The sequence below is a fragment of the Lissotriton helveticus genome, chromosome 1_1, assembly GCF_964261635.1.
Source record: "Lissotriton helveticus chromosome 1_1, aLisHel1.1, whole genome shotgun sequence".
Taxonomy (NCBI): domain Eukaryota; kingdom Metazoa; phylum Chordata; class Amphibia; order Caudata; family Salamandridae; genus Lissotriton; species Lissotriton helveticus.
Window position 1 is genome coordinate 146,572,479 of NC_136057.1, and position 27,039 is coordinate 146,599,517.

General features: G+C 47.8%; 1 protein-coding gene across 1 annotated transcript in view; it reads left to right on the forward strand.

Annotated features, from left to right (window-relative positions):
• Window positions 1-27,039, forward strand: part of LOC144759950 (carnosine synthase 1-like) — a 356,368-nt gene that overhangs the window by 262,443 nt on the left and 66,886 nt on the right. The window contains exon 8 of the mRNA XM_078646510.1: window positions 22,973-23,256. Within this exon, the coding sequence (XP_078502636.1) occupies window positions 22,973-23,256 (284 nt within the window). The remainder of the gene's footprint in view (window positions 1-22,972; window positions 23,257-27,039) is intronic.

Sequence of the window (27,039 nt, forward strand, 5' to 3'; positions counted from 1 at the left end):
CTCCTCTCTGTCCAGCCCCTCCTCTGGGAGGGACCCGAGCCATCCTAGTCCTTTCCTCAGGGTATTTAAGGGCACCCCTGTAGGTGGGTCCTCAAATTTGTCATGGGATAAGACTCAACCCTGAAACTACACCACTCTTCACTTGTCTGGACACTTGGACTTCGTTGGACTTTGACTGGAACCAACCCAGCAGGGCTGCTGCTCCAGGTCTCACTGTTCTTCAAACCTTCTTTGTTGTCTGTGTCTGTGTTTCTTCAAGGTTCTTCAACATACCTGTGGGCAAGGACACCTCAAGTAATATCCCCTTGAGTGAAGGAGTCACCCTCTGCATCTGCAGACACCGCAGTGAAGCTGACCGGTCTGCTGCTCTTTTCGTCCTATGGACTTCCTGAGGTTTAGCAACACAGGTGGTGGTTCTGCAACTCCCTTGAGGCCCGACCTCTCCTTTCTGCAATTTTGAGGCCTGTATCCCTCGTTGGAACTGCTGGGACTAAACCCCTCTACACTGCGTAGACTTGCCTTTGCCAAGGCATGTTGGCTCTGCACTCCAGAGATCTTGGGGCTACAAAAAGCCCCTGCCTCCAGCACCCCTTCTCCCTAAGATCACCATCCTCATTACGTCCTCTGCACCGTGGGCCTTCATTCTTGGTGAGCTGCTCGAGGTCCTCTAGCGATTCCTATACCTTCAGCCTGCGGGGCCTCCTGAGGGTTTTCTACTGCTTCAGTGGGCTTCCCTGTTTGCTTGATGCCTGCTATGATTCTCCTGCTGTTGATGAATCCCTTGGACTTTGCTGGTCCCACCTTTGCTCCTTCTTCATTCTCTGCATTGAACCAACATTTCAAAAAGAAGAGGTGAGAGCATATATCAGTATTACCAATAACTGGATCAGAACCGAAATTAATTAAGTTACATGACATTAATAAATAATCAGTCTGGGAGTATGAATTTTGAGGATTAGAAAAAAAGTAAAATCCTTATCTGTTGCATGGTGTAAGCGCCAAATACTCACAAGTTTGGTAGTTTAAAGAAAGTTTTGAGTGCATGAAAAGCTTTAGGGGAACGATATGTAGTTGAAGAAACTGTCTAATAACAGGTCACATATCAGGTTGTATTCACCACCAACAATCAGAGAAAGATTACCTGTTATATTATGTTATATCGAACTTATAAAGTGCAGCTTTCCCTCCGTGGAGCATCATGGCACTATGCGGAGCCCAAAAGACACACACAACCTTAACTGAGGGGATTGTATGAGTGATCTCCATAGGGCATCAGGGTCGGCAAAGATCCAGTTTTTCAGGGTCTTTCTAAACCTGGTTTCTGTTTGAATAAAACAGAGCTGGTTCGGGAGCATGCTCCAGGCTTTGGTACAGCAATGGAATTCCTACCCTTTGTTGTGTACCTAAAATCCGGGGGCTTCAGGAGATTTGCGATGGAAGATCTGAGAGTGCTATGTGGTACATAGTGGGAAAACCTGGCTTGGAGATAGTGGGGGCCTGAAAGGTTGAAGGCTCTGCAGGTAATTACTAGGATCTTAAAGAGGACTCGTTTGTGGATGGGCAGCCTATGGAGTGTGTTTAGGGCAGATGAGGCTGAGGAACGTCTGGGCCATTTTAAGACTATCCATGCAGCTGCGCGTTGGACCAACTGTAGCTTGTTTGACACTGACGTATTGGTCCCTGCATAGAGGATGTTACAGTAGTCAAGTCTGGAGATAAACTGCCTTTCTGTCCATGCAATGGAGGAGATCAAAAAACCTTTTGAGGGATTTTATCAGTTGAAAGCATGTCCCTGCTATTGACACCTTAAATGACCCATGATAAGCTGCAGGGTACCAAGCAGAGCACGCTGGATTGATACGCTGGGGCGCAGGCGGCGGACTGACCTCTACTGGCCCATACAACGCTGCACTGATGGCAGCAATAACTCAGTCTCAACACGCCTTGGAGGCCAAAATTGGAGCGGTGGGTTCAGACATCATGCTATTCCGCCAGCATCTCTGTGAGGAGGTTGACCCTATAACAGAAGCCGAGACCCCGATTTCTGCAACGGAAGATACAGTTACATCCCTGCAAAAGAGTGTATCATCCTTGGAATCCATCTCGAAGGGTTTTGCGATTAGGGCGGAGGATGCCGAGGCCAGAGCTGGGAGGAATAATATTTGTTTCGTGGGCTTCCCGCAGGGCTGCAAAGGCAACAAGATGGAGCAGGTCCTTACCACTTGGCTTGCGGGATGGATCTCTCAGTCATCTTTATCCCAATGCTTTATTCTCAAACGTGCTCACCGTGCCCTGATGCAGAAGCCTCTGCCCGGGGCAGACCACAGCCCATTATCACCAGGCTCCTAAACTTTCATGATAGGGATGCCATCTTTGCGCAGGCCAGATTGGCTGGCAAACTTCACTATGACTCCCATCCCATTTAAATTTTTCCAGAATATACGAGACTGGTGCAACAACACCAACAATCATTCACAGCCGCGAAGGCCCAGCTCCGAGACTTGAAGATCCAGTATTCCCTGCTTTTCCCGGCTCGACTGCGGGTTTTATAAATTGCGTATGTTGTTCTTCGATACCCACAAGAGGTTTTTGCCTGGACAGACGAGAGGCAGAAACTTAAGCATCACACTCCGCCGTCTATCGACTCAGAGTCATCCTCTGCGATGGCCATGTGGAAGACTGTCAAAACTAAGGAGAAATCAAACAGTAGATCACGCTTAGGCCGCCGCTCCAAATCACAGGACATCCAGCTCTCTTGTGGATGAAGATGAGCATGAACTAACACAGTCACACAATGGAGACTGAGGTCGTGAGTACGATATCTGTTTGGCTGATGAAAACATTCCAGGGTCTCCATGGGACTTTTCTCCCCAAAACTCTTCTCTCAGATCTGAAAGCTTTTTCTATGCCTGGGGGCAATTCAATGGGCTTCCATTGGTTTGGGGTAATGCCCTGCCCCTGTTGGAGCAGAAGTAGGACCCCAAACGTGACAGATGCTTCAACTGTTATGAATTATTGTGTGGGGTGGGAGGGGGTAGAAAGGGGTTTGACTAGTTATGTTGTGTATGTTGTGGCATGTTTTTTAATGCCTGTAATTTTCATGCCATGTGACAAGCCATGTTCTATATTTATTCTTCCCGCCATGCCATATGTCAGACCCTGCTGGCAGGCTCCAAATAGTTAGCTGGAATATACGGGGGGCACTAGACAAGATCAAGAGAGGGGCGGTCCTTTGACAGGCCAAACGTGATTCAGCCGATGTCTTGCTGCTGCAGGAAACTCACCTTTTAGGTTCCAAAGTGCCATGCCTCTCTTGATTTGGCTATATCCAGGTCTTCCATGCTGGATTCACCAGAGGGTCCCGTGTGTGGCGGTCCTCATTCATCGGAAAGCCCCCTTTACACACACTAAAAAATGGTCTGACTCCCAGGGTTGATATATAGTTGTGACTGGTGTGTTATATCGAGAGCTTGTTACATTTAGTAGTGTTTATGCACCCCCCCATTGTCTGAATCGTTCATGGAATGCCTGACTAGAATGATGTTAAAGATACCGGACAACGGAGAAACAGTGGCCCTCATCCTCTTGGACCTGTCAGCCGCCTTTGACACGGTCTGTCACTGCACACTACGAACACGCCTACACAACGCCGGGATCCAAGAGAAGGCCCTGGACTGGACCACATCCTTCTTCTCTGGCAGAACTCAGAGCGTCCGCCTCCCCCACTTCCGCTCCAATACCACCGAGATCATTGGTGGCATACCCAGGGCTCTTCCCTCAGCCTGTTCAACATCTACATGGCACCCTTTGTCCATATCGCCCGACAGTACGACCTCAACATCAACTCCTACGCCGGCGACACCCAGCTGATCCTCTCCCTCACCAAAGACCCTCACACCGCCAAAATCACCAAAACCAACCTCCACGAAGGAATGAAGGCCGTTGCGGAATGGATGAGCGACAGCCGACTGAAGCTGAACTCGGACAAGATGGAGGTCCTCATCCTTGGCTCCACCCTTTCAGCCTGGGACGACTCCTGGTGGCCGACAACACTAGGAACAGCCCGACACCCACCGACCACGCACGCAACCTAGGGTCATCCTTGACCCCACCCTCTCCATGACTAAGTAGGTCAACGCCGTCTCCTCATCCTGCTTCAACACCCTCCGAATGCTCCGCAGAATCTTCAAGTGGATCCCCACCGAAACTAGAAGAACAGTCACCCAGGCCCTAGTCACCAGCAGGCTGGACTACGGAAACGCTCTCTAAGCAGGAATGTTGGCCAAGCTCCTGAGACGACTACAAAGCATCCAGAACGTCTCGGCACGTCTGATCCTCGACATCCCCTGCCACAGCCACATCACACCTCCCCTGAGAGACCTGCGCTGCCTCCCCGTCAACAAGATGATAACCTTCAAGCTCCTCATCCACGCACACAAAGCTCTCGACAACACCGGCCCAGCATACCTCAACAGACGGCTTCTACACCTCCACCCACCAGCTCCACCGGCCTCGCCCTCGCCACAGTCCCCCACATCCGAAGAATGACCGCCGGCGGAAGACCTTCTACCACCTCGCCGCCAAGACCTGGAACACCCTCCCCACCAACCTGCGGCAGACCCAAGACCTTCTGGCCTTCAGAAGACTCCTCAGGACCTGGCTCTTCTATCATTAGCAGCACCCCCCCCCCAGCGCCTTGAGACCCTCACGGGTAAGTAGTGCGCTTTACAAGTGTCTTGATTGATTGATTGATACCCAGGGGCCTCTCTATCATGGGAGTTGACTAGAATGATGTCTTGATATTGGCTCAGGATAGATGGAGATCGCGTAGAGGGCTGGGTCTACTCAGCGAAATGCGACTACAGACACAACCGATCCTTTCAAGTTCTTGAGGGAACTTCTAGATCCTGTGTAACTCCTGTACATTGTGGGGTTCCTCAGGGCTCCTCCCTGAGCCCCACTCTTTTTAACGTTTACATGTCCCCCCTGGAGGAAAAAGTCACTCCGCATGGTGTTAAACTTGTGACTTACGCTGATGACACCACTGACGGACCACCCCCCCAAAAACTTTCACTCCTGCCTCCAAGACATATCCCACTGGATGGATAGCTCACACCTCAAACTCAACAGTGATAAAACTGAGATTTTGGTATTGGGCAACCAATCTCACTTCATACCGAAGACTCTGTGGCCTCCCTGTATGGGACCTGCTCCGGCCCCAAAACAAAACATTAAGAGCCTGGGCATGTGGCTTGACCAGGTTCTCACGTTCAACATGCAAGCCAGGAAGATAGCAGGGGCCTGCTATGGCATCCTCCGGACCACCCGCAAAATCCTACCCCTCCTCCCCCAGGATTCCACAAAGCTACTTATTCAGAGCCTTCTACTATCCAGATTGGATTATGGCAATGCTCTGTATCTTGGGGCTCCTAAGAAAGACATTGCCAAATTGCAAGTAGTACAAAATTCCGCAGCCAGGCTCCTAACAGGCACTAACAGCAGGAGCTCTGCAAAGCCGGCCCTAAGATTGCTCCACTGGCTTCCCATCCAGGAGAGAGTACACTTCAAAACCCTCTGCACCACCCACAAAATCCTTCATGGCAAGGGGCCCCACATCCTAAAAAATCTGATCAGACCTCACGAAGCCTCCAGAAACCTGCGATCTGCACACTTACACCTAGCCTACATACCTAGGATTAAAAAGGCTCGCCTCTTTTCCTATAACGCCCCCAAGCTGTGGAATTCTTTGCCCCTGACTTTGCGCGCCGAACCCAACCTTCTTGCTTTCCGTAGGCTGCTGAAAACTTGGCTCTTTCTATAATCCTTCACTTTCATTCCGTTAGCTCACTCACTAGCGCTGGGAGGCTCACGGGCAGCCATGCGCTTTATAAATCCTCCTTTCATTTCATTTCATTTCATTTTACTTGCGCGAGATATGGGCTGGGTGGATACGTGCTGACATTTACACCTGGCAGTGCAACGTTATACATACTACTCTACAGTATATGATTCATTCTCACATATAGATTACATATTTATACCGACAACTTACTATTATTGAATAGCGGCGGCGGATATCTTACCTAGAGACCTGTGAGGTCACCCTTCAATATCATTGACATTGCGGCTGGACATCGCCAGCCCTTCCTTCCGAGGGCGCTTTTCAACGTGGCATCTTCATGATCCACAATATAAAACCTACATATATCAGGCCATCACAGCTTATTTTACTGAAACATTGAGACCAGTGAGCTCGGAGATGACCATCTGTGAGGCTATTAAGCCAATCCTTGGAGCGCTGACATATCTTTTTGCGCCGCCCAACAAAAAGCGCAGAGAAACATTGCTCCAGGCAGAGGCTCAAATACTTGACTTAGAACAACGGAGTCGAGATGTTGGCGGTAGGCAAATTTGCCGCAAGCTCTTTTTCGCGCAACAAGCACACGCTAACATCCTGCGGGATGAGGCTAGGAGTGATGGCAGACCTAGTTCAGCCAAATTCAAACCTAAGTCTGTAGGCGGTAACAGAGGTAAATGTAATGGCTGTTATAGGTGTGGTAGTATGGGTCATCCTGCAGATTATTTGGGATGTTACACTAGAGACAACATTTGCAGATAGTGCTGGGAAAAAAGGTCATCTAAGCAGAGTTTGTAAAGATCTTTCAAGAAAAAGAGTCGCTTTTGTTGAGGAAGGTTATGTTGCACCGGACATTATCAGCCTGATTCATCAAGGGGCCGTTTTGCGAGCCCCTAATAGCGAATCATAGCGATTAGCTATTAAGGACTCGCAAAACGGTATTCATGTAGGAATTGCTAAATAAATAGCGATTCCTACACATTCCTTATTTGCGAGTAGCAAATTGCTAATCGCAAATAAGGAAAAACTCCCCATTCATTCCTATGGGCCAAAAGGCCCATAGGAATGAATGGGGAGTATTCCTTATTTGCGATTAGCAATTTGCTACTCGCAAATAAGATAGCGATTTGAAGGGTGCCAGAGGTGTCCAAAGGACACCCTGTAGCACCCCTTAAATGCATATTTGAACAGGTGTTGCGCACACACATGTCCAAAGGACATGTGTGTGTGTAACATGCAAAAGAAAAAAATGCACTTAAGTGCTTTTTACACTATTTTCGCAATTTACCACCAAGTCAGACTTGGTGGTAAATTGCGACCAAATATTGCAATTTCGCAATTTCTAATTGGTTGATGAATTGCATTTAAGGAATCTCTATTAGAGATTCCTTAAATCCAATTCCTCGCAAATATGCGAATTCTTAAATAGCGATTTTTGCATTTGGGATGATGAATCCCAAATGCAAAAATTGCACTCGCAAAAGGCAAGATTCTGAGAATCTTGCCCTTTGCGAGTGCAATTTAGCTTGATGAATCAGGCTGATTGTGTGTGAAAGATGAATCTTTGAACAGATTGCAAAGACTAACCCTGGGCTTAAAACTAGCTGACGGAGCATGCAAAGTTTGTACTAATTCGCACTTTGCAAATTACACGTAGTACAGTATCAAATCTGTGCTTAACCACGTGGTGTAGCATCTAAATCAAAAACATTCTCAGATGCTTTGAAAAAACAATTTTACATTCGTAATAGCATATGACCAATCTTCAAACATGAGCTTTTACAATGAAAACATTAGGTAATAAGAGAGCTGATGATTTTGGGGTCCCCCCTAACCTAGGGGGAGCACCAAGCAGATGCCTTGAACACAAAGAGCATAAACAAAAAGCACATTTTGTTGAACTTCAGTGGTGATCTCATCATTTTAGGACCACCCCAAGCACAGTTATTGGCAAAAAAACAATCCCAACCAAAGGCCCTGCAAAGCATTATGGGACGAGATTAGCAGTGGGCAGTGAATATTATAGTATCCAATATCAAAATATTTCTACAAAGAGCTGCAGTTCACCTAGTTGTTACTAGATGTCCCTCACGAGTCAAATGCAAAGCATTGAAATTATTCTTACATCAAGCTGCAGTTCCACTGGTCGTCCCTAGATGTCCCTCACGAGTCAAATGCAAAACCATTGAAACCCTTTCATCAAGCATATGCATTTGACTCGTGAGCGACATCTAGTAACCACCAGTTGAACTGCAGTTCTTTGTAGAATTATTTTGATATTGTATACTATATAATATTCACTGCCCACTGCTAATCTCATCCCATAATGCTTTGCAGGGCCTTTGGTTGGGAATGTTTTTTTGCCAATAACTGTGTTTGGGTTTGTCCTAAGAGGATGGAACCACAACTAAATCGTTCAATAAGATGTGCTTTTTTGTTTTCAAGGCATCTGTTTGGTACTCTCCCTAGGTTAGGGAGGATCCCAAAATCATCACATCTCCCACTGCGTGCTAATTTTTTTCACCATTGTGAAAGGATTATATGCAATTTAGCACATAAAGTTAGAATTATTTATTTTATCATATCTGGTCATGTACAGGAAGCTTATTGCAACTATTTTGCAATTTTTGCACAGTACAGACAGGTATACAGTATCTTCAGCTACGCTACAGACTATGTGTACTACGTGAAGCTACGTGTAGTGCTGCTATGCAAACTACGCCCAGGCTTAACAAAGACTTAGAGCAGCTTTCTTGGTGAATGGGGTTGCTGTAGAATTGATGGTGGATTCAGGTTTTATGTTCACTATTATACCCTTTCATATTCTTAATGAGCTTTGGCCAAATGTGTCACTCACCAATAATGACATTTCCCCCAAAGGGTACAATGGTCAAGCTATTTCCATCGAAGTCTTTATGGAAACTAAGTTCGAATTCAAGGTAAGGAGTGCAATGGGAAGGGTATACATCTCAAATGATGGTCCTGCTATATTAGGCTGGGTACAACAGCATGATTTGCATGTAGTCATAGATCCCAGATTAACCGAACAAGTGATGGAGGTGGAGGATTGTGCTATGCTTGATATCATTTTATCCAAGTACAAAGATGTTTTTCGTGTTGACCTAGGAAAATTGGTGGGGTATGTACATGAGATCAAACTGAAGGATAATGCTCAGCCAGTCAGACATGCGTTAAGGAAGTTCCCCATTTCCATTCGGGATGAGGTTAAGGAGATGTTGAGTGACATGCAGAAACAAGACGTTATAGAACCCGTAGAAGGCTCAGAGTGGCTTTTTCCGGTGGTTGTTAACAAGAAAAAGGATGGTAAACTTTGTTTTTGTGTTGACCTCAGGGCCCTTAATCAAAACATTATTGTTGATAGTTTTCCTTTACCAAACATATCTGAGATGGTACTTTTGATGGGCAAAGCCAAGTTTTTCACCACATTAGATTGAAAGTCAGCGTACCATCAAGTTATGTTGCATCCGGATTCAAGAAAATTAACTGCTTTTCTTACTATGGAGGGGGCATTCCAATTTAAGAGGCTTCCTTTTGGTCTCTGGTCAAAGGAGAGTACTCAGTGAAGGAAGGTAACAAAGAGATTAGTGATTTGGTCAAGGTCAAATTGTGCAGAAGAGAGCAGGGTGTCAACAAGTTTTCTGCACCTGTAGAAGTGAAAGAAGTACATAAGTGGCATGTAGTTTTAGTGAACGGACAAAAGTGGAACAGGAGGAAAGTAGCCCTGTATTGCAAGAAAGGTGTTGTCTGTGTGGATATATATGGACGAAATTTCAGGAGACCCCAGCACAAAGTCAGTGCGAGGTGTTGTATCTAGAGAAGAGAGACAACCTCGCTCATGCTCTATTTCCTTAAAATTTAATGATTTTGTAATGGGGTAGGGTTGAAGTTTTCTGGTTTTGGGGGTTGCCTTGTTTTGGGTTGCTGTCTTCTCTCTGTTTGTTGTGCATAACTTTCTATTTTTGATAATGTTTGTAAAGTAAGGGGATACGTTGTGATGTGCAATCTAGCCATGTCATCTTGTATCAACGTGTCTCGTGGGGTTGCTGTGCCGATAGCATTCCACGGAGGCTGGGCATTCTCCGTGAGATGGTTGATGGATGAGCAGGCTAGGATCCCAGTTCCTGTTGAAGAGTGACAATAAATGTACCTTTTGGACTTCGTGGAGTCTATCATCCTTCTCTAGTACTTCAACAGTTTGCTTAATATATCATTACAGCTTTCTTACCCTGCCTTCTCTATGTTAGTTATTTGCATCAATAATCATGTCACCCTGCTCCCAGACCTCATAGTCAAGATACGCATGAACATGTGTGTGCAGATGTCCCCACCTTTGAGATATGAAGCAGATTCATAACTTGTACTTGATATTGTTGCTGATTGATATATTTAAGTTGTTTTTTTGGTCCGATCCATCCGGAGCGGCATTTAAACAGTGTAAACATTCAGAGGGGGGCAGTGTAAGCATTAGATTCAAGGTTAGGGTATGCTCAATCCCTTTCTATTGCACTCATTTGGAAAAGACTTGGGAGTAGATAGCTAGGCAACAACTAAGAGCAAACCAATAAGTACACTGCCCTCATACACTAGGTAAGGAGCTTCACCTTGGGAGGGAGAGACCAATGACCAGCGAGGAAAGGTCTGTGAGCAGTAGGGCTTCTTAGATTGATAGTATGAGCCGATAAAAAGTTGCATAGCCTTACAATTTCTAACTACAACAGGGGTGGCTCCTCCGTTATAGTAGAGGAGTGTCGCCCCACTGCTCAGAGCCTGGAGATAGGAAAAATCTGTTTAACTAAAACTCTTTTGTATCATTTTGTTTTTCCCTGGTAGAGACTAGTGGCCGTAGTCTAGGGCTAGTGCGCATGTCCCTTTGACCGGCCATCATAGGACAGCCAAACTCCCATGTACACTTAAATTTCTCCATGTTGCACAGCCGGCAGGAAACACGCACAGACTCCCATTGCCTGAGCAAGCATTAGTTCAGCCCTCTCAGGCCAATACTGGTGCTGTTTTCATGTAGGGTAAAAGCATTAGAGCAGTGTTTGGGTTGGGTGGGGAGTCTGGGAGCCTGTGCAATGCGTGCGATCCTGAAAGAAGCTGGACCCAGGCAGCTGCAGATAAATCATTTTTAAAATATTTTATTCCCCCCCTTCTCACCACTTTGTTTCGTTTGCAGCCACCACTGACAATGCATGAATTTGGGAAAAAAATTGAAGCCGCCTTTTTAGCGCTGTAGATAAACAACGTTGCTATCAGGATTTAGCTGCATCTGCCAAACTCCTTCTGGTTTTTTTCTAAGGATATATGGTCCCTTCCTTTAAAAATAAATTTTACCAGCTTAATTTTAATTGCAATTCATCCTTTCTATCTCAAAGAACAGCTCAGCTAACTTAACTTGCATCCTGATCGGAGGTTGGGAGAAATAACCTTTTTAGGTGCAATGGGCTCTTTGATGTTAAAGATAGGGTTGCAGTTACGTTTCCGTAATGTGGATCACGCCCTACTACAGGTGTTGTACTACAGATGTAAGTGCAAGTGTTAATAAAATTATATAAAGTTATCCCTCTAGACCATGGGTACTCACAAACTTTCTCTCGGGGCCAAATTTACAGTGTGGTTTTTGTCCGAGAGCCGCACCGGTGGGGGCGGGGACAATGGGAAGGGGCCGGGGCTCGAGCGACAAAAAAAAACTGTGACCATGAGGTTGAACACAGGTCCCTGCAGCGGACGCCTTCGTCCACTGAGCCACCAGACTTGGTATACACACATCGCTCTCTCTCTCTCTCGCTCTCTCTCCCTCTCTCAACCTCTCTCTCCCTCTCTCAACCTCCGTCTCCCTCTCTCAACTCTCTCCCTCCCTCTCTCCCTCCATCTCTCCCTATTTCTCCCTCTGTCTCACTCAGACTGTCTCACTCCCTCTCACCCCCTCTCTCTCCCTCCCTAACTATCTCTGTTTCACTCCCTCTCTCTCACTGTATCCCTATTTCTCTCTCTCTCTGTCTCCCTCTCTCTCTCTGTCTCCCTCTTTCTCCTTCCCTCTCCCTCTCTGTCTCCCTCTGTCTCCTTCACTCTCCGTCCTCACTCTGTCGCCCTCCTCACGCTGTCGCCCTCCTCACTGTCGCCCTCCTCACTCTGTCGCCCTCCTCACTCTGTTGCCCTCCTTCCTCTGTTGCCCTCCTCGCTCTGTCGTCCTCCTCGCTCTGTCGCCCTCCTCGCTCTGTGGCCCTCCTCATTCTGCCACCCTCCTCACTCTGCCGCCCTCCTCACTTTGCCGCCCTCCCTCCTCCGTCCCTCTGTCTGTGACCCTCCTCCCTCTGTCTGTCACCCTCCTCCCGCTGTCTGTCACCCTCCTCCCGCTGTCTGTCACCCTCCTCCTTCTGTCTGTCACCCTCTTCCATCCCTCTGTCACCCTCCTCCCTCCCTCCCTCTGTCTATCAGCCTCCCTCCCTCTGTCTGTCACCCTCCACCCTCTGTCTGTCACCCTCCTCCCTCCCTCTGTCTGTCTCCCTCCTCCCTCCTTCTCCCTCCCTCTGTCTGTCACCCTCCTCCCTCCTCCCTCCCTCTGTCTGTCGTCATCCTCCCTCCCTCTGTCGTCATCCTCCCTCCCTCCTCCCTCCCTCTGTCTGTCGTCATCTTCCCTCCCTCCTCCCTCCCTCTGTCTGTCATCATCCTCCCTCCTCCCTCCCTCTGTCTGTTGTCATCCTCCCTCCCTCCCTCGGTCTGTCTCCTTCCCTCTCCCTTTCTCTGTCTCCCTGCCTCTACCTTTCTCTGTCTCCCTCCCTCTACCTTTCTCTGTCTCCCTTAATCTCCTCCACGCCTCCCCTCGCTCGCGCTTCCCCTGGTCTCCCCGCTGCCTCTGCTTTTCTTCTCAACACTCGCTCTGCTATAAAAAACCAAACCGCTCTTTTCAACCTTTTGGACACTGACTACCCGGACTTCCTTTTCCTTACTGAGACCTGGCTCTCCTCGGATTCCCTCCCTGACCTTCTGGCCATTCTCCCTGGCACCCATTATGCTCTCCGTGCTGACCGCCCTGATGGTAAAACTGGAGGTGGAGTGGCTATGATAGTCCGCCGCTCTTTGCAATTCCAGCTCCTGCCGCATCCTAGCATTTCTGGTGTCGACTTCCTGGTGGCCCGCTCGCTCAACCTTCCAGTTCCCCTCACGGTGATCCTTCTGTATCGCCCCCCTCAAAACATGCCATCATTTGTGTCCACCCTGCAGGACCTCCTGGCCACTTTGGCTGTAAATAACTCCTCGCTACTCCTACTCGGGGACTTCAATTTTTGGCCGGGTGATCCGAGGGAGGATTCCTCTTCTAAAGACTTCTCTGCCACCCTTCGTTGTCTTAATTTTCTCCCTCACGTCTCGGCCCCTACTCACACCCATGGCCACATCCTGGACCAGATCTGGTCTTTGCGTTGCAATTCCTCGGTTACTTCGATCTCCCCTTGCGTTTGGTCTGATCATTTTTTGATCTCCTTTTCTATCGACCTAGGCCAATCCGAGAAAGCCCCCCTGCCCAAAAACATCTGGGCCCGGAGTTGGAACAAGATTGATCTTAATGATCTTTCTTCCTCTCTGTCCTCATCGGCTCCCACCCTGACCGACCTCTCTGTGGAGAATCAGGCGGACGCTATTAACATCTGGCTTTCCTCGGCCTGTGACCGGGCTGCTCCACTCAAAAAGATCAGATCAGCCCGCCCCCACGATGCTCACAAGTGGTTTTCCAGCGACCTCAGATCCCTGAAATTAGATCTCAGGCGTTCTGAGCGTCGCTGGCACCGTAACTACTGCCCTACCCTCCGCCTCACTTACAAGGCCCTTCTAAATACTTATAAACTGGCCATCTTAGCGGCCAAATCCAAATATTTCTCGGAGCGCGTAGCCCTCTCGGCCAACAAATCACGCGAGATTTTTTCACTGGTGCGTAGTCTTGCCACCTCCGACCGTGCTAGCCTGTCCCCTGCTCCTTCTCAATCCCTCTGTCATTCTCTGAATGATTATTTTATCAATAAAATAATCGCCATCAAGGCTAACATTCCGATTGTACCTCAACCTAACTTGCCGGATCATGCCCTCTCTTCATCCTCTGTTCTGGACCATTTTATACCCATTTCACCTGAGCTCTTCCGCGACCTTCTTCTTAAGGTCAAGTCCGGCTCTCCGGCGGATTGTGCACCTGCACGGATCCTTAGAACCCTATACACTTGCTGTCCCACCCCTCCTCTAACCCTTCTCAATTCTTGCTTGGCTCTGGGTTCTGTCCCCTCTTTCTTCAAAACTGCCATTGTGCTTCCTATCCTGAAGAAAGCTGGCCTGGACCCCTCCCTCCCATCGAACTTCAGGCCGATCTCCCTTCTTCCCTATCTTGGGAAGATTCTTGAGAGCTACGTAACATCTTGCCTCTCCAATTTCATCGAGGAGAATAACATCCTGGCCTCTCACCAGGCTGGCTTCCGACCAGGTCACTCTACCGAGAGTGTGGTCCTCGCGGTCCTGGATGAACTGAAGGGGAAGGCCGACAGTAATCTCCCCCAGGCCCTAGTCCTTCTGGATCTGTCCGCTGCGTTTGATACGGTCGACCACGCCATTCTTCTCGACCGTGTCAGCGCAGCGGGCATTCAGGGCACTGCTCTCTCCTGGATCGCGTCCTTTCTTCAGGGCAGATCACAGGCAGTTCACCTTTCTGATTTCGCTGCACCCCCCCTCCCGGTCACTTGTGGGGTTCCCCAAGGCTCCTCCCTTTCCCCTCTTCTTTTCAATCTTTATATCCGCCCCCTTATTTCTTCCCTTCTCGGGCTGGGGGTCTCTGTGTACAACTACGCAGACGACCTCCAGCTCGTCTTTGATCTATCTTCTCCTACTCACTCTCTCCCCAAGTTCAGCTCCACTCTTGTCTTTATCTCCCAATGGATGAGCTTCAATCATCTGAAGCTCAACCCTGACAAGACAGAGCTTGTCCTCACTGGTGGTCCCTCTAACCCTTGGTCCTCTGTTCACTGGCCCCTTTCCTTCGGTCCTCCCCCCTCCCCAGTTTCCTCTGTCCGGACCTTGGGCATCAAGATCAGCAATGATCTTTCTATGCATGCGCACATCAGTTCCGTTGTTTCCTCCTGTTTTCTTTCCCTCCGTCTCATTCGTAAAATTTCCCGGTTCTTCTCTGTTGATGCCCTCAAAGTCATCATCTCTGCCCTCATCACATCCCGCCTGGATTATGGTAATGGCCTGTACGTAGGCATTCCGGCCTACGAAACCCGCCGGCTCCAGGCCATCCAGAACGAGGCGGCCCGTCTTGTTTTTCGTCTTCCTAAGTTTTCCCACATCACTCCTGCCCTTAAATCCCTTCACTGGCTCCCCGTTCACTTCAGATCCCAGTTTAAACTTGCCTGTTTGGCTTTTCGGGCGCATGCCCGCTCCGCTCCTCTCTTCATCAATTCTTTAATCTCTTCTCATGCCCCTTGTCGTTCTCTTCGTTCGTCTTCCCTTTCTCTTCTTCACGTCCCCCGCTTCCGCAAATCCCGCACCGGAGGCACCCGCTTCTCGGTGCGGGCTCCCCAGATCTGGAATACTCTCCCCCTCTCGATTCGCTCCATTCCTATCTTCTCACATTTTCGCAAAGCTCTAAAAACTTTCTTCTTCCTTCAGGCTTTTCCTGGCTAAATTCCCCCGGACCCTTTGGCTGATATGGTTGTGTTCCTTAGCGCCAGGAAGCCGCTTGGCCGCAGTGCGCTCTAGAAGTATTTCTTTCATTTCATTTCATTTCCCTCCCCCTCCCTTTCTCTGTCTCCCTCCCTCTCCCTTTCTGTCTCCCTCCCTCTTTCTCTGTCTCCCTCCCTCTCCATTTCTCTGTCTCCCACCCACTCCCTTTCTCTGTCTCCCACCCTCTCCCTTTCTCTGTCTCCCTCCCTCTCCCTCTCTTTGTCTACCTCCCTCTCCCTCTCTTTGTATGCCTCCCTTTTCCTCCCTCCCTCGCTTTCCCTCTGTCTGCCTCCCTTTCCCTCTTTCCTTTCCTGCCCTTCCTTGCTCTCCCTCTGTCTGCCTCCCTTTCCCTCCCTCCCTCTCCCTCGCTCTCCCTCCCCCTCCCTTTCCCTCCCTCCCTCGCTCTCCCTCTGTCTGCCTCCATTTCCCTCCCTCCCTTGCTCTCCCTGTCTGCCTCCCTTTCCCTCCCTCCCTCGCTCTCCCTCTGTCTGCCTCTCTTTCCCTTCCTCGCTCTCCCTCTGTCTGCCTCCCTTTCCCTCCCTCCCTCGCTCTCCCTCTGTCTGCCTCCCTTTCCCTCCCTCCTTTCCCTCCCTCCCTCGCTCTCCCTTTCTCTCCCTCCCTCGCTCTCCCTCCCCTTCCCTTTCCCTCCCTCCCTCCCTTTCCCTCCCTCGCTCTCCCTCCCTCGCTCTCCCTCCCTTTCCCTCCCTTGCTCTTCCTCCCTCGCTCTCCCTCCCTTCCCGTCTCCCTCCACCTCCCTCCCTTGCTCTCCCTCCCTCCCTTTCCCTCCCTCTGTCTGTGTCTGCCTCCCTTTCCCTCCCTTCTTTCCCTCCCTCCCTCGCTCTCCCTTTCCCTCCCTCCCTCACTCTCCCTCCCCCTCCCTTTCCCTCCCTCCCTCGCTCTCCCATCCCTTTCCCTCCCTCGCTCTCCCTCCCTCGCTCTCCCTCGCTCTCCCTCCCTCGCTCTCCCTCGCTCTCCCTCCCTCGCTCTCCCTCCCTTCCCGTTTCCCTCCACCTCCCTCCCTCGCTCACCCTCCCTCCCTTTCCCTCCCTCTGTCTGTCTGCCTCCCTTTCTCTCCCTCTCTCGCTCTCCCTCCCTCTCCCTCCCTTTCCCTCCCTCGCTCTCCCTCCCCCTCCTTTTCCCTCCCTCCCTCCCTCTTCCTCCCTCATTCTCCCTCACTTTCCCTCCCTCCCCGTCTCCCTCCCTCCACCTCCCTCACTCGCTCTTCCTTCCTTTCCCTCCCTCTGCCTGTCTGCCTTCCTTTCTCTCCCTCCCTCGCTCTCCCTCCCTTTTCCTCCCTCCCTCGCTCTCCCTCCCTCTCCCTCCCTTTCCTTCCCTCCCTCGCTCTCCCTCTGTCTCCCTCCCTCTACCTCCCTCTGTCACCCTCTTCATCTCACCCTGTCTGTGTGTGCCCGGGCTGAGACAGCTTCCTGGCACACACGCACACACAGCCCCCCCAGCACTTCACAGGTCTTTAAAAGACCATGTGTATGTTAATGAGGCTTTTGTATTTCACCTCTTAGTGCCCCTGCAGCTGCACTCTATCACTGGAATGCCCGGCCCCCACGGAGAAGCAGTCTCTCTGAGTCGTGACGCGCAGTGTTTGCTGACACTTTAATTATTTTTTTTTAAACATTGGTAAATTATCTGCAAGGTCCGCGGGCCGCCAGGAAAGGCTTGCCAGGCCGCTGGCGGCCTATGGGCCGTACTATGAGTACCCCTGCTCTAGACCTATATTTCTTTACTACCGGCTAGACTAAGCTCATACTTAGGGCACAAGGAAGCACAGCTCTGCTACACAACAAGATTCTTTTTAGATTTTTCACATTTTATTTTTGTTTTTTTCTCATATTTGAATTTTCAACTGAAAACATTGCTTTATGAATGTATTACATTTTGTTTTCAACTGTATAAATTGCTTTTTTGTTATATTATATTACATTTGTACATTTATACATCCATCTAAAATTTCATCTTATACATAACTTAGAAAAATATGTAAATATTGATCAGTTATTCCAGACAGTACAGAAAATTCATTACCAAAAACTCTGTTTATACTACACGTGGTTTTCACTGTCTTCACAATGCAAACTAATTAAAAAATCCATATTTCCAGTCTCCCAAACTCAATCACACCTCTACACACTATGCCTCCGCATCTCTTACACTACATACATACACACTACATACCCCACCTCCAAACTACATACACAGATGACTTTTTAGGGGTGGGAAACTCAACCCTCTAATGCTGTGTTGTGAGCTGGGGTATCCCATACACACTGGTCAACGCGTGTTTCGATGGTCTTATTTACTTCTCATACCATCTTCTTCAGGACCAGTTACTTCAGAAATTTGTAACGGGTTGGATGGAGGGGGAAATGAAGAAGCTTATGTCATCTGGCAACACCTCTGAAAATATTTATAAAGGTGTCAGTCCTGTGGGTTCTCAGTTTCACTGCTCTTGCATACTGGTAATACTCTCTATTCCTTTCTTGGCAGTACAAAGAGGATGAACGGGCAGTTAGTCCAGAGATGCTTAGTATCTCGTACTGGTGTTTGGCATCTGTTGGATCCCTATGCGTTTCCAAAACTGTGTTCTTTTTACACCTCTCTTAGGGCCATATGTATGAAGAAGTGGATTTGCGATTCTGAATCTGCGAATTTTACAGAATCGCAGATTCAGAATCGCAAATCGGCATGTATCAACACAATCGCAAATATTTAGCGATTCGCCCAGAATCGCTAAATATTTGCGAGAAAGTCAATAGCGATTCCTAAATGTCATAAAATCGCTAAACTGCGATATCGCAATTGAAAAATCGCAAATTAGCGTTTTTCCATCGGGAGAAATCGCTAAATTGTGATTTTCCATCGGGGAAAATCGCAAAATTGCGAATTTCTGGAATCATCCAATCGCAATCCTGATGCTGTTTGATGACATCACAATCCAGGAAGTGCCTGATTACCCATGGGGCAACAGCATTGATTGTGAGAGAGTGTGAGAGTGTTGCTTGCTATTGAGGAGCCATGGCTGAGAGTGGGAACAAGGATCTGCCTGCAACCCAGCAGGAGCAGCAAGAAGGGGAAACATCTAGGAAGATGAAGCTGAAGTTCTCTGAAGCAGAACTTGAAACACTCATCACTGAGATGGTGCCAAACAATGAATATTTATTTGGGAGGAGCTCACACAAGGTGCCTGAAGCCAGAAAAAGACGCATCTGGGAAGGCATACAAGCAAAAGTAAATGCCCTTGGAGTAACACACAGGAGTGTTGAAGTTTTGCGCAAGCGCTGGTACGACCTGCCCCAGCGCTCTAAAGAAAAATTGGCAGCCAGGCTGGAGCAGTCTCAGCTCACCGGTGGGGGAACCTCCAATGTCTCTGATTCAACACCGCTTGAGGAACTGGTAGAGGGCACACTGGCTCCAGAGAGTGTTGCGGGCGTGTCCGTGCTAGACAGCTCAGACCAACCAGCTGCAAGACCAGGTAAAAGGCATGCCTTCCCACCCTAAACCACCCCCCTTAACCCCTTGCAGCTACCTAGGGATTAGGGGAACCACATGTCACTCTAGAGCAAGTACACAGGCAGTCACAGCAATGCATTGTGGGTGATGTAGTCACAATAGACAGTAATGTTGGAAGTAGCATCCATCTCATGCAATTTTCACATGTCCAGGTCAGGAAAGGTGAATGACAAAAGTAAAGTAAGGGAAAACTGTGAAATAATTTATTTCCACATCATATTTTAGCAAATAAAATTAATGTGTGCTGTTCTATCCACAGCACCTGCACCTAAAAAGCCCACAGGCACTGGAAGTTACACAGGACCCCAAGCCTCTGGAGACGCTAGCCAGGTGCAGGACACAGATGGGGAGGACAGTCCTGTCATTCCACCACAGGGACGCAGAAGGAAGATCGTGAGGCCATTACCAGTCATGGAGGGAGATGCTGAGGACAACAATGACATAGTGCAGTCTGAAGCAATAGGTTCCCAGCAGCAGGAGTCAAGACCACAACACAGCCAGGGTCCACAGGTCACAGGCAGGCATAGACCCCGCACGGGCAGCAGCTCCATTGAGCATCAGGAAGAATCGGTTTTTGCAGGGCTGGAAATGCACATGCTCCAAGTACACCGCCTACAAGCAAAGCACATGAAGACAATACAGCGTGAGATGAGGGCAGGGTTCAGGGGAATGCGTGAAGAAATTAGGGGTGCTGTGCAAGAGCTAACTGCCGAGTTGCGTGCAGACTGCGCTGCCAGGCGCAAAGAGCTGGCCCGCATGGACCACTACACTCGCGCAATAAACCGCCTGGCCTCATCTACCAACATACTGTCCAGGCGTACCATAGAAACCCAGCGTGAGTTCTCTCACGGCATTCAGGACATCGCCACTGTTGTTGTGCAGTCCACTTCTGCCCTGGATGAACTGCGTGCCCTACGTACCGCAGGTCCAGGAGTGCTGACACCCAGTGAGGAGGACTCCCAGTCAGTGCGGAGCTCCACCACCCACTGTTGAGAGGCGCCGTAGTGGCAGGAGCAACAGGCCTGCTACACACCGATAGGATGTGCAGCCAAATGACATTGACTTACAGGGGCAAAATATGGCCAACTACAGTGTTGACTTTGCAGTCATTACACACAAAATGTTGCACTGTGATTTTAACATGTGTATTGCATTGGGAGTGTTTAAATTTTGCCTATTTGGATGTGTGCCATTATTGCTGTAGCAATTAAAACACATTTGCTAAGATTGAAGTTGTCATTGTGTCATTATTACTCACCTAGAAGTAGTTGCGCATGATCTCATCACGCCTCTGTCGCCCAGCTGCAGCAGCTACGCCAGCTTCCATGTGTACAGGTCCAGGTCCCTCCACGTCGGAGGATTCTGAATCACTCAACTCCATTGGTGTTCCTTTCCTGGTTGCGATGTTGTGCAGCATGGCACAAGCTACAACAATTTTGCAGCACGTTTCGGGGCTGTATTGGAGAGCTCCTCCACTTTTATGGATGCACCTGAATCGGCTCTTCAATATGCCAAAGGTTCTCTCGATGGTGCCTCTTGTTGAAATGTGTGCCCGGTTGTAGCGCCGCTCGCCAGCAGTAGCAGGATTTAGGTAGGGTGTCAGGATGAAATCCCAGACTGCATAAGCACTGTCACCTGTGGTTGGAAATGTTAACGGTTAGTCACTGTAATGCACATGCTAGTCAGTGGAAATGTGGCCTATATTTGTGAGCATTTACCTAGTAGGTATCCCTCTCCAAAATCACCTCTTGAGAGTCTACTGTATAGCCCACTGTGACGGAAGATAAAGGCGTCATGTGTGCTTCCCGGGTACTTTGCCACTATGTCTGTGATGATGTTTTTGGCATCACACACCACCTGTATGTTAAGTGAGTGGTAGCATTTCCTGTTCCTGAATACATACTCTACGTTTGAGGGGGTGAAAATTGCAACATGTGTCCCATCGATACATCCTATGACGTGGGGGAATTGGGCAATGTTGTAAAAGTCCTGCTTGGTCTGTGCTAGTTCCTGTGGGTTGCTGGGGAAGTGTATGTGGTGTTGCATCCTCTGTGTCATGGCATCGAGGAACGCATGGAAGAAGCGCGACAGGGCACTTTGTGAAACCCCTCCTGCTGTGGCTATCACCCCCTGAAAACTACCTGAGGACAGCAGGTGTAGTGAACACAGGACCTGGATGTGTGTGGGTATGGCTTGTGTCCTGCGGGTGGGGTGTTCTAGGTAGGGTCTGAGTTCCTCTATTAAATCAAGTATGCTCTCTTCCTCCAGTCTGTAGTGGGTGTAGATGTCCTCCTCAGTGCGCTGGAAGATGGTGGTGCGGGCACAGAATATCCTCTCCTGCCGTCTCCTCCTCTGCGCCACAGCTCTCAGTCTTCGCCTCCTCGCTATCATGTAGAGCCCAGACATTGTGGAAAAAAGTGTGTTGCATTCTGGGCTTACTTATATACTTTGCACCTGGTTACCACCTGCTTCCACTTGGTGGTAATTGCGATTCCTTAAACTGCGAATTTCATGAAATCGCTATTTGCGAATGGTTGATACATATCATTGCGAATTCTAAATTGCGATTTCCAGATTTGCGATTTTCGCTAACCGGTTTCGGCGCAAATTTGGAAATCGCTATGGAATTCGCAGATTTCACACTTTTGCAAATTTTGGAACTCGCTAAATAGCGATTCCTTGTTTTGCGAGCATTTTCACCTTCATACATTGGAAATTGCTAATTTTCTGTCGCAAATGCTATTTTTACCGAATCGCAGTGTTTGCGACAGAAAATTAGCTTCATACATATGGCCCTTAGTCCTTCTCTACTTCCGATTGCATGTAAAAACTGCAGAGACGGTCATAATTTGATTCCGCTATGATTCAGCTCGACTTCATGTCCTGCTTAGATTCTTGCGATCATGACTAAGTGCAAGCGTTGACAAGCCATCCCTGATTCCTCTTGAAACTGAAGCTCAGTAATCAAATGCAGTAGAAGGAGGACTAAAGGTTTAAACAACAAGTCTGTCTTTCTATATTGCACCGTTCGCACTCCAGGGGGGAGTTTGCACCTGCACCGGGAACAGAGCATTTTTTGTAACTGGGTTCACTTTCCTTGTCACCATCAGGCATTCCACAATTGAAGGTGAGTTGTAGCATAGAAGGTGAATAGGCACGTGATTTGTAATAGGGTCCCTGGGGGCTAATTTATGCGCCCTTGCGTCCCTTTTGCACCACTGGTGCGTCACTTTTTGTGACGCACCAATAGTGTAAAAAATGCGCCTTGTTGCGCCACATTTACAAAGTGACGCATCTAGGTAGATGCATCACTTTGTAAACCCCTGCGCTACATTATACCTGCACCTGTTCCCACGCAAGAAAGGGTCATAGAAGTGACGCAGTGAAATCTACCAGATTTCACTGTGCCACTTCTAGGACTCAAATGCGTCAAAATCTTACGCCTGCCTCACAGCAGGTGTAAGACTGACGCAAGCCCTTTCACATGGGGCTTGCCCCATGTGAAAGGATACATTGTTGGGGTTGCGTCACTTTTGTGACAAACTCCAGCAATGCGTCACTTTTGCGCCATACAGATACGTCAGAAATACTGACGTATCTGTAACTCCTTGCGACATGATGCGTCATACATTAAATATGACGCATCAGGTATGTCGCAAGGAGTGCGCACTGAGAAGTGACGCATCGCTGCTTTCATGCAGCGATGCGTCATTTCTCATAAATGAAGCCCCTGGTTTTTAAAAGTACTTTACAATATTAAATAGGTTTCCACTCTTTTTACTTGTTCCAGAATAGAGCACAAGGCAGATTTAGGAATATCTGGCTGAAGTTGTTGCTTCTAACGTGCGTTTGTTCCTTCACTCCTAGGTGTTGACTTTATATTGACTTGTGTGGACCAGGCCATTACCCCTGTTGCCTTAGGGGTGAACTCCCACCACTGCCTGAGTTCCTGTGGGGTGTTCGAGACAATGAACTGCCTCAATGTGTCAGCAGCATGTGCAGGGGAGGAGTCAGCTTCCAGTTTACTGATCCAGACCATGGTGAATAGATCTCAGTGCTACATCATGGCGGGGAAGGAGGTCCTTGTCGTAGGAGCTGGTGGACCCAACAACAAGTACATCTGGGAGACGACTAGAGAACATGGGATCAAAGTGAGATTTCTGAACTCTTTTTTTAAATTTTACATATGCCATTCATTATATTTACCCCTTGGTTACTAAGGTGATGCAGTAGTAGGAGATATTCGTTGGAACAACTTGATAGTAGTACATACTTGGTGGACTCTGTTTGTTGATGAGTATTGGTAAAGTATTGCTGTTAGGACATAGTGCCTCAGTATGGATTGAAGTGTAGTGGTTGGAGGCAGTAGCATGTAGGTGGCGTTTGGTAGTGTAGTGATGTAGATAGTACTGTCTTATTGTTAGGTGTTCATAAAAATTGTGGTAGTGCTATGATGATGAGTGCACTTATGATGCTGTGACGTAGGTCTGTGGTGGAGAGATATTGGCGCCTGTGAGTGTTGTTGTGGTCAGATGTTCTGAGCTGAGCTATGAAATCATGTTTTGGTCCTGTGGTTGAGTGCTATGGTCATTCTGTGCTATGAGGTTTCAACGCGGTGCTTTGGGAATAGACTGGTACTAAGGTGAATATGTGGTACTGCAAAGGACAATGGTCTCACTGGGGTTGGTAATGTGATGGTGGCGGTGTGGTAGCGGGGTAGTTAGGTGACAACATGGTACTAGAGCAGTGGTGTGTGGTAGTGTCAGGGTGCTGGGTGCTAATGGGTGAACTGTGTGAAGAATCTTCTGTAGTAACCGGAAATGGTAGTGCAGTAGAGGACTGGTGCTGTTGGGGGGTGGGGTGAGTAGGCCAGGTGGTAGTAGTGCAGTAGTGTTGGGTGGCATGATAATAGGCTGCTGGCGTTGCTGTGTGGGGTGCCAGTATGGTGCACAGGGTGGTAGTGCAGCGCTGGACTAGTAATGTCACAGGAGTTGATAATCTCAGTGCAATGAGAGTACAATAATGTGATATTTTACTGTAGTTTTGAAATGTAAACGAGTCTCCGCCTATGCCGCGTCCATTGCAATAGAGGTCAAAAGGTGCTACAAGGGACTTGATTCTGGGGAAAATTGATCACCTCCAGAAACGTTGCGTTGGCACAAGCACACAACCATCGTTAATTAATGAATTTGGTTGTTTGTTATAATTGTCAGGAGTTGATGTTCAGTTGTGAACTGATGTGTTGATGTCATTTATACCTCTGTTCATAACTTCTTTTGCTAGAATTTATTTTTTTGTACATGTCTCCCCATATTTTCATTTGAAGCTGCATTACTAAATATATAAAAATGTCATTGAATACAATTTTACCCTCTCCGTGTTTCCCTTTCTCCTTCCTATGATTCATTCGATTTTTGACTTCTTAATGTGATATCTTGTTGATACACTGGAGTGCAATGATTTAGTACGACTCCCAACTAAGTTCAATTTTCCCCAGAATCAAGTCCCTTGTAGCACCTTTTGGTCTTAATTATTCAGTGCCCAAGCCTACAAGGGTAAATTGGGTTTCCCCTGCCTTAATCATGCATTGCAATAGAGGCACCCAAGGCAAATATTTACACTTAAGCAGCCACCACTAGCATGTGGCGAGAGAGAAATACTCCACTGAAGCCTCGTTTTAGAAAAGTAATGACGATAGTTCTGGCAGAAAGTCACAGCCATTGCTAGCTAGACCTAACCAGACCCATAGTAAGAAGCCCACTTAGAGACAACAAGGAGACTGCACACATCACTGCGAGAGCTGCTTGTAGTGACGTGGCAAGACTAATGGAGCATCCATGCATCTCTCTAGCTTTTCAATGAAATGAATGAGCAGGGAATCACTGAAGGCTTAAAACTGTTTAAGCCTTCAGTGATTAGCATTCAATTCTAACTGGGTCTGTGCCAAACTAAGGGTAACAGGGGGGTTGGGACAGGATCAGTTATCTAATCATTAAATGTAAAGGGAAGGCCTGGTTGTGTGTATTAACATGCTACATTTACATCCCTGTGAGTTTTCTATGACAACCGCACCATAGGTTTTCATAGTCTACAACCTTCATCTGTAAATATGGAATGTTCAGTCTAAAGAACACTTGTTTACATTTTTGTAAGTGAAGTATAAAGGATTGCGTAAATGGAGACTTTGTAAAAGCAGGTGACCCGTTTTGCTGTCACTCATAGCTGAAATGGTCAATGGGTGGTCCTTCCTAAGATAATTCTACAGACACAGGTTCCTGATGCCCTACACCTTCCTCTGTAACAGAAGTGAGAGATAATAGGCCACATGAACTTCCGGCAAGGAAGAGGCACTCAATCCGCCCTGGTCCCCACTTGCAATGGCTTGAAACCTCAGCGGACAGAGAGTGAGTGTCAGTACTCATGCCCGGGACCTATCAGCAGCACATCGTGAGGTGTTACTGAGAGACTTTAGTTCTGATGTAGAGTTTGACAGATGGGTTACTCTGTCACAAACATAACGGCTATCCCTATAGCCAGTTTACAAGTGCATTATACCCTATTGCACTGTTAATAAAGTGGACGTGATATTCATCTCATATGTGACGGAGTAACCTGTCCACCAATTTCAAAATCCGGCCCTAATTAATAAGGGTATCAAAGGAAATATAGTTAACTGATTGACCCCTAGGAAGATAGGTCATATAACCTCTCTAGCCCCTGTTCTACATACAATGCAGCATTGAGACAGGAGTTCTCATTAGTTCTTTCGCCTCACCTGCTACTACTATGCTGATGATACCCAGATGATCTTCAAACTTGGTAAACCAAACTACCTTCATCCTTTAAAATAAGATGACTGACACCAACCAATCGTCCAGGTTAGCCACTGACCAATACAATATAGACAGTCACCTTAAATTCCAGAGTTCAAAAACAGAAATAAAAAATAGGGGACTGGAGGACTATTCCTCCATGATCCCACAAGTCAAAAAATTAGCTAACTCCATTTTCCATAAACTGAGGAGACTCCGAAGCTTCTACCTTCATCTTCAGTTCCCACAGAAAGTCCAGGCATCCACCTCAATGGACTATATCATCAAGTATCAATAGCCAATGCAACGATCCAAAGAATTTAAAATGCAGCAGCAAAATAACTTTGCAGCCACATCTCACCCGCTCTGACAGCTGTGTGACGGCTGCTTGTTACTTTTAGGTATATCTTCAAACCACTGTACATCACGCACAGCGCAATAAACAGAAAAATACCTATATTTCTCTAGATGCAACTCAAGAAGTACTCCCAGAAAATGACTCTTTACCAGATTTACCTTACAGCTAACTGTTCCACCATACAAGTAGAACATTGTTGCCAGAGCATCATTCTCTATCCAGTTTACCAAACCATGGAATTCATTCTTAGCAAAGATACAGGCTACCATCGATGACCTGGAATTTAGAAGGATGCCGACAATGTGGCTTTATCTCCCTCCTGAACCTCAGACTACAAAATAGAGTAAGGATCTCATCATCACCAGGAAGACATGACTCAGTGTAGTATCATGAAATTAGAAGGATGTAGGCTTGTAGAGGAAGAAAATAGGTTACTTACCTGTAACTGAAGTTATCCAGTATTGGTATCTTTCAAAGATTCACATGCTTAATTCATTCCCCGTTGTCAAAGTGGGAGTCTCACTGAACTATAGTAAAACAGTATGTATACCTAACATAGGCTATAATGGCACTAGGCCACACATTTAATAGCCTATCTATGTCCTTTTAAAAAAGGACCACACTTTAACTATGACCAATCAGGTGGTAGCACCCTCTAAACACTCACAAGAGAGGCTGATTCTCTCAGGTTTTCAAGCACAAGTGGGAATAACATCCCTAGTCATAAGGGGATTTGGGTGGGTTGCATGTGAAATTTATGAACT